This window comes from Bos grunniens, chromosome 15 (assembly GCF_055505025.1).
Source record: "Bos grunniens cultivar Pamir isolate PY7600 chromosome 15, Bosgru_T2T1.0, whole genome shotgun sequence".
Classification (NCBI taxonomy): Eukaryota; Metazoa; Chordata; class Mammalia; order Artiodactyla; family Bovidae; genus Bos; species Bos grunniens.
This window is the reverse complement of record NC_141179.1, coordinates 65,752,593-65,760,520: the sequence shown is the minus strand read 5'-3', so window position 1 is coordinate 65,760,520 and position 7,928 is coordinate 65,752,593. Positions and strand designations below refer to the sequence as shown.

The following is a 7,928-nucleotide window of genomic DNA, read 5'->3' as shown; positions in this document are numbered from 1 at the left end:
CAGATATTTCTAAAGATTAAAATTCAGGAGAGTTCCTGTTTCCCAAAGAGGAGACACTCTGCAAGATCTTCATGATTACTGAGAAATGTGTCAGTGCAAATAACTCCCAAGGCAATGAGGGAATTTCTCTTCCTTGGAGAAAAATGGAATTTATATAAAGTGGGCCGAGTTTGATGTGCTTGAATATTATCAGCATACTAATTTGGCCTGAAAATGAACATACTGCTTCTTGTAGCTCAGAGAGGTAATCTCAAAAGATCATCATTTCCCTAATAGTGTTTCAAAGGGTGCTGATTTCATGAAGTCTTCTTTGATGAAAAAGTTCCATTGTCAAATAAGCTTGGAGAATTGGGAACACTTTTTTACCTCTCTTACAGATTCACAATGCACGTCATAACACAAAGGCTCTGGAAAATCCCACAATAAATAACTCTGTAATACATCATTTGACTCAGTACTATTTCCTCAATGTCTTTAACCATGAAACTCTGTGTGTGTGTGTGTGTGTGTGTGTGTGTAAGACAAGACATTAGTGTTCTGACACACTAGAGAAATGTTAGGGTTATGAGTATGGACTTTGGGGGAATGCCCTGGTGGCCCAGTGGTAAGGACTCGGTGCTGTCACTGCCACAGCCCCTGTTAAGTCCCTGGTCAGGGAGCTAAGATCCTGCAAGTTGCCTGGTACAGCCAAAAAAAAAAAGAACGTGGACTTTTGGAAAAAGAGAGCTGAGTGAACAATACCAGTTCTACCAATTACTACTAACTATGTGACCTTAAGAAAGCCACTTAACCTTTCTGACCTTCATTTCCTTCAGTTGAAAATTGAAGATAATATTTATATATAACAGGAAAAAAATGGAAATTATATAAAGCGGGCCAAGTAGATTAAATGCAATGTAGATTGCATGTAGATTAAATGCAATCATGTATACAAAGAACACATCCCAGTTCCTGGGATCAACTGCTTCTTCCCCAAGTTATTTTCATTGTGACTTATGAACTTAAGTGACTGAAGGACTGCAGACTCCGCACCCCCAGGAGAAATATGCTATGAACTGGTAGAACGCATGTCCTGCCTGGAAATATTTTTAAGTGTGGTATTGGAAAGCTGGATGTGACAGTGGTCTTTCCCGCCTCCCTTTGTTCATCCTTCACCAAGAATGTACACTCAGCATTGAATGGCTTCCTGCAATTTATTCTTAACAGAACAGCTAGAAGGACCCTTTCAAACCAGCAATGGAGCACGGCATTCCTCTCTGGCTCCCCATGTCACTCAAACTAGAGCCTTCAGCATGGCCTCCAAGCTCTAACATTATTTCCTACTATTGCTGAGTCTATCTTGCAAACAGACTACCCTCCTTTTCTTTGGATATCTCAGGAACAGGTGTTAAGAACCTCAGGAACTTTGCATTTGAGGTGCCTCCAATAGGGTGCCATCCCCTTCCCCCACCCCCGCCAGCCCCAGCTATCTCCACGGTTCCTTTCCTTCCATCTTTCCTAACCCTGCCAAAAGTTGCAAGCACCCCCCATACTCCAGCACACTCTACTCCACTCCTTGCTGTACATCTCTTGACTACACTTCTGATACTCCATGTTGTGTTTGTCAATATCTTGTTTCTTGTCTGTTTCCATCCAATAGAACATAAATGTCACGAGAGCAGAATTTTTTTGTCTCTTTCATTCTCTGCAGTAATTCAGCGCCTAGGACAATGCCCGGCCCGTAGGAGTAGATGCTCAGTAGATGATTATTGAGTAAACACATGCAGAAACTGCCTACGTTGTGTTGCTACAGACTAAGTGCATTCCTCTAAGCCTGGTTTTGGATGGCTTGTTGAAGCATCAAACACACGGTTACAGGCTGGTCTCTGTAATTTTTATTAGTGTTTTCTGGGACCCATCAAACAAACAAACAAAAAAAAAAACCTGTATTTTGAAAAAATAATTCTTTCATAAAACAGAAATACTCAGTTTTAATTTAACGCAGTTTCAAGGGCAAGGTTTCTGATTGTTAAAAAAAAATAGCGGCAGTAGGGTTGCTTCCCCAAAAAATGTCAACCCAGAAGCCAGATGGGAAGAAAAGCAAGAAATAGGTAGACAGTTACAGAAAGATTAATCCCAATTAAGCTAAACTCATGAAGGCTTACACATTTCAGTGGTTTGCGACACCCAGTCTCAACACATTTTTATTCAATGTTCTCTCTCTTATTCCAGAAATGGAATCCTGAGAAGCAATGCTGAGGCTAATTCAGCTCACGTACTTTCTTTCACACAGGAAGTAGCCATTCCATGGGCTCCTCTGGAGTTTCTTACACCCCATATAGTTAGATAAACTCCTCCCGAAGATGGTTCCATGCTGTGCACACAGGTAGGCACTCAACAAACTTTTTTTTTTAACTATAGAAGAATAATATAACTGCCTTTTTCTCTTACTATTTTAACTTCTCCTATATTTTATACATTTGAAAAACAACACACTTGAAAACTAAAATCTAACATGCATGACTAACCTTATCAAAAGATCCCTCAATATTTTTCAAAAAGAAAAAAAAATACAAACCAACCCCAAAATACTAAAACTTAGAACTGCTTTACACTTAAATAGAAATTTACATCATATAAACATTCATAATCTTCATCGTTTAAGACAGGTTCAAGGTTCATGACTGGCTTCTCATATACCGGGTAATTCTCACAGTTCCCAGTGAGGTGACAGAATTCTCACACAACATAGGCTGATTTGCAGAACCAAATAACCTGTTTTGGTTTTATTTCAGCACAGGTAGGAAGGCAAAGTAAAGAACCTCACAGTAAAATGTTCATCTGACAGATAGTAAGTCCTTGAAGTTTTGGCTGTTGTGCTCTTTGTCCAGTAAAGAATCAATTTATATCACAATTATGGATATGGGCTCCCAATCCGAGGAGTCTTCCAGAAGACATTTATTCATTACCTCATCATATAGTTACTAAGGACCTATCTCATGTAGGTATTGAAAAAACAGTATTGCTAAGATATCATCCCTGCCCTCACAGAGCTTACAGTCTAGCGAGAGAAGAGTTTGAAAAAGAACAAGCACATTTCAAAGAAAAACTCACTGCCCTGGTCTGTGCTGCTCAGAAAGCAACTTCCAGAAGTTGTAGGCACGTTGCTGGGGGTCAGGGCTTTGCTCGTTTCATCAAGTCAATTATCTAGAGGCCCCAGATGATCTGAATCTAGTAAAGTCTTAGCAATACATTTCCTTCCTCAGGTTCCCATGCAAAAATAAAATAAGAGCCCAAGCCTTTAGTGTAAGAGGGGTTTAAGGAGGCCATGTGTAGTGATCTTAGGAGTGTTGGCGCAGATGAGAGCTTCTCAAGTGAGAAGCTGTGAGTTGCCAAAAGAAGGGGGCTTCTCAAGTGAGAAGCTGTGAGGTGCCAAAAGAAGGGGGCTGGCTTGTTGCTGAGATGTTGCTCTCCCTTGCAACACTGGGGTGGGAAAGATTCTGTTCACACCCCAGGTTGGCATGGCTCAATTACCTTGAGTTCTCCAAGTCACGAATAGCACACAGAAAATGCATCAAACTCAAGCCAAGACAATAGAGATATATGCTGAGAACTTAATACGCCAACCTATTTAAGTAGGAACCAGGTGCCAAGAAACCGTCACTTTCAACAAATAACACAATCTGCTAATTATCTGCAGTGTTCCAGTCAGTACATCCCAGACTTACTACCTAGCAGGGGTTGCTCTTCAACAGAGAGGGTGAAGAAACAGCCAAGACCAATTTGGAGGAACAGGAGAAACTTACAGTTTTGAGGAAGGGAGAGCTCAGAGAATGATCCAGGCAGCTTAGATGATGAATAGGCCAAGCCAGAGGACAGCAGAGAGCAAATTAGCAGATGTCTCTTAATAACTACACACAGACATGCAAACATTCACATGTTTACATTAATTCAAATATCTGGAAGTTTAATCTCTTCTGTGGAAAGTATGGTCAACTGCTGGGAAAGCCTCAGTTCTATAGCCTTGCTTGGAGAGCAAGGTTTGTCTTTCTTGTGGGAATGTCTCAGATTTGTGCTGCTCATCGTCCTTCTAATGAGAGCCATGATGGCCAGTGACCTTGGAACACAGCTTAGTGAGATGAGTGACCTTCTGAAGGTACAACTGAGTTGTTTTTCTTTCTGCATGACTTGGTCACCTCCAGAGGTGCTACTCAGCATTGTCAAAGTACAGATACTGAGGAAAGCCTCTAACTCCTTCCCGGCCACAGCTCCTGAACTGAGTTTTCTGTCTTTCTCTTCCATCTTCCTTCCTCTCCATCCTTCATTTTCCTCTTCCATCCTTTCTTTCTTCTTCCTTTATTCCTAAGGAAGTCTTTTTTTGTTCGTTTGTTTAACATTCCTCTAGATCCAAATCTAGGCAAGACAGCATTCACTTTGGAATGAGTTAAAATGCGACAGGAAGGTTATCCCAAAGAGGAAAGATTATAAGCAGCAATATCTGCGAATGTGTCTCCCTGGCACTAACCTCTCTCTGTCGGTCTCCCTCTCTCTCCTCTGTGTTCCCTTCCACAATATTATTTTTTCTCTGTTTTGTCATTCTACTGAAAATGTGTTGTATTGTTAGCTCTTGTTTAAGTTATCTGATTCTAGCTTTCATCTGGGGTTCTGAAAAGAAGTCCCTCTAGCGATTTAAACTCACTGTCACAACATTTTAAAAATGAAAAATAAGTTGACTTTAAAGTCTTCACTCCAGGGATTTTTGTTGTTGTTGTTCTGAGAGTAAATCACCATCTTCATCTTGACTGGCTAAACCAGTGGTTCTCAGTCAAGGGCAATCCTCCCACCTAACCAACCTGCGGGACATTTGGCAATGTCTAGAGACATTTTTGGTTGTCGCAACTTTGATGACCACAGTGCTATTGGCATATAGAAGGTATAGGTCATAGATATGCTAAACATCTCAAAACACACACTACAGCCAAAATAATACACAACGAAGAAGAATTCAGCCAAAAAATGTCAGTTGTGCCAATTTTGAAACCACAGACAATGGGAATACAAGAGAAAACTCATCATCTCCTTTTCCCACTTATTTTTTAAGCAATTAATATAAAAATAACCAAGGCCAGACCTTCTCTTAAATAACCAAAAGTAAGCAGAGGTGGCAATTGAAGTTTTTCACCAATGAGTCGAGAAGGAGGAGGGAAGATAGACTTCACCCCAGGTAAATCATTCCTGAATGAGTATAAAGCCCCCTGCACCATTATTCTTCTCTGATTTAAACAGGAAAGTTATGTGATTATGCAGTGATTACAGTCCACCCTGGACTGTGGAAGTCCTCAGTCTCCACTCGCTCACGCCTGAAGGTCAAGGTAAACATCCCAAGCATCCTTCTGGTTCATCCCATCAATCTGAGACCCTGAAGTTCATCCTGGCGACCACATCCACCTCACTTGAGGAGGCCACATGAATGCTTACGTGTGGAGGACACGTCACCTTTTCCTAAATCATTTTGCATATAAAAACATTTAATGCCCTCTGATTATTTTTCTTTCTCTTAACAAGAAGCACAAGACTCTGTCCTTCTTGCAGCAGAAAAAAAGTTCACAATAGAGTCAAAAATTACAACCAGACACAGCGTCATATTTCACAGAAAACTGTGTACGTTTGTTCCCCATATAGGACATACTTCAAAAGTAACAAAATCATTTTATCAACTGTCATGTTCCTTCTTCCTGTTAGAAGTAGCTGTATTTTTTTCCCCTCGTGGTACATAAATATCAGAAAACAAGTAGTCTTTGAAATATTTACGTCCGGGAACTTCATGGTTGGTTATCATTTCGGGGGTTATTTAGCTTTATGTTCAGAGGTGTCAGCAGCTTCAGTTTTCATTTTCCCTCCATCCACGTGCATTCTTGCCAAATTTATATACCAGTCTTCGTCCATCCACACGTTCCAGAATTTCTCTTTTGTAGTAATATCTGTAACAAAAGACATTGCGTAAGGGGCCTGGTCTAATTAAGATGGCTGCGGGAACAAATGGTCACGTGGTCTTATCATGTTCGGAGACGTGAAACTCCTAACCTCATGGCTCGGCTGAGTTTTTCGTAGGTCATGCTGCTGTTGTTTTTCTTTTTCCCCCATAGCTGGGCCACAGCCTCTGATTTCAAGAACCTGAAGATGCCCTCAGACCGGTCTTCCCACTTGATTAACCCTGGATTCTTGTCTGGGTTTAGCAGGATGTCGCGGATGAATTCCCATAAGTGAGTCCCTCTTGGATCTGAGGCCAAGTGGAAAAGAAGAGTTTATTCACAGCTTAAGTCACAGCGAAGAACAGCTCGAGGAAGCCTAGAGTTGAAACATCTTCCATCAAGTAAGAAATACTCAATACCTTGCTACCCACCAATGACACCATGTCACAGCATCTCCAGTACTGAGTATTTAAGAATGAACTAGCAGAATTTTTTAATTTTACAAGTCAGAAAGCTGAAGCATGGAGAACTTAACTGACTTGACCAAAGTCACACAAGCAAATTAGCGGCAAAGCCAAGACAAAAGAATAGGTCTTACCTAGAGAACAGATTTGTGGTTGTCAAGGGGAAGGGGTTGGGGATGGATGGAGTGGGAGGTTGGGCTTAGCAGATGTAAGCTGTTATAGATAAAGTGAATAACAACAAGGTCCTACTGTATGGGACAGGGACCTATATTCGATATCCTATAAATAAACCACAATGGAAAAAATATTTTTAAAAAGGATGCAGAGGGAGGGGATATATATATATATATAGATATAGATATGACTGATTCCTGTTGATGTACAGCAGAGACCACCACAATATTATAAAGCAATATCCTCTGGTAAAAAATAAATAAAATAATAAAAAGAATGTGTGTGTATATACATATATATATATAACTGAATCACCTTGCTGTACAGCAGAAATTAACACAACATTGTAAATCAATTTCAATAAAAAAAACAAATGTAAAAAATCAGTCCTAGATCACCTAGGCTAGTGGGAGTATCTTCAAAATATGGTTGACAGATTGCTGGGGACTCATTTCAACTTGTTACTTCCCAGGAGAACAATGCTCAACCACTTTTATTTATTAATAGGACCTCAACCAATTTGACGGCTGCAACCCAACAATTGTGTGTCAGCCAAATGCACAGGGTTCTAGAACTCTTAGGCCTAGAATATATTGCGGTGGGGTCTCACGGGGGTTGAGGGAGTCAATCTGAAAATAAAACAGCAACTGTAATGACATTAGCAACCAAATTCAATTCTGTCCCCATTGGATTTGTGACACACAACTCCCTCCCCAAGCCCCAATTAGCGAGGCTGTGTTCCTTCAGTCCTTCAGGATGACGTGGAGTAGCAGATAGCAAAGATGTCCAACCACTACAATTTCCAGATTATACCACCTCGATCTCTTTTCCCCACCAACTCCACATCTCTGATATTTCATACACTTTCATAAGATTTTATTATTGGGGGAAATATAGCTCCACAAAAGCACTGCTGATGCTTAAGAATAAATAATATTTCTTGGAACAGTAACTCAACAAAAGAAAGAAGCCAACATTCAGCAAAAGAAAAAAAGAATATACCTCAGCTGTTTCTTCCCACCTTTCTCCTCATCCCATCCCTTTTTTTTTATTTTCTGGAGAAAGGGAGATAGCCCACCGCATGCCTGTAAGAAGTTCCCATTCACAGAGGTCTCAGTGTTAGAACAAATAGAACAGAGTGAGGAGGAAATATCCATTGAAATTCTACTTTGAGAAACCACTGCAGAGGGGTTGCTTGGCCAGCAAGTGATGCCTCTCTTTTCACACCCCACCCAGTCTGAGGTGAAGAAATGCAGGCAGCAGGAAGAGGCAGTGTTTGCCTTAAAACTGGTGGCCTCCAGCAACCCTCCACTTGAACGAAAGGAATGGCCAGGAGGCA

At 40.8% G+C, this 7,928-nt stretch overlaps 1 protein-coding gene across 8 annotated transcripts in view; it reads right to left on the bottom strand.

Moving 5' to 3' along the window:
* Positions 1 to 1,859: 1,859 nt before the first annotated feature.
* EHF (ETS homologous factor) overlaps positions 1,860 to 7,928 on the bottom strand; it is a 43,879-nt gene continuing 37,810 nt past the window's right edge. For all 8 annotated transcript variants that reach the window (XM_086341134.1, XM_086341135.1, XM_086341138.1 and 5 more), the window contains 2 exons: positions 6,064 to 6,259; positions 1,860 to 5,960 (listed from right to left, as the gene is read on the bottom strand). In XM_086341134.1, the coding sequence (XP_086197260.1) occupies positions 5,861 to 5,960; positions 6,064 to 6,259 (296 nt within the window). In that variant the 3' untranslated portion in view covers positions 1,860 to 5,860. The remainder of the gene's footprint in view (positions 5,961 to 6,063; positions 6,260 to 7,928) is intronic.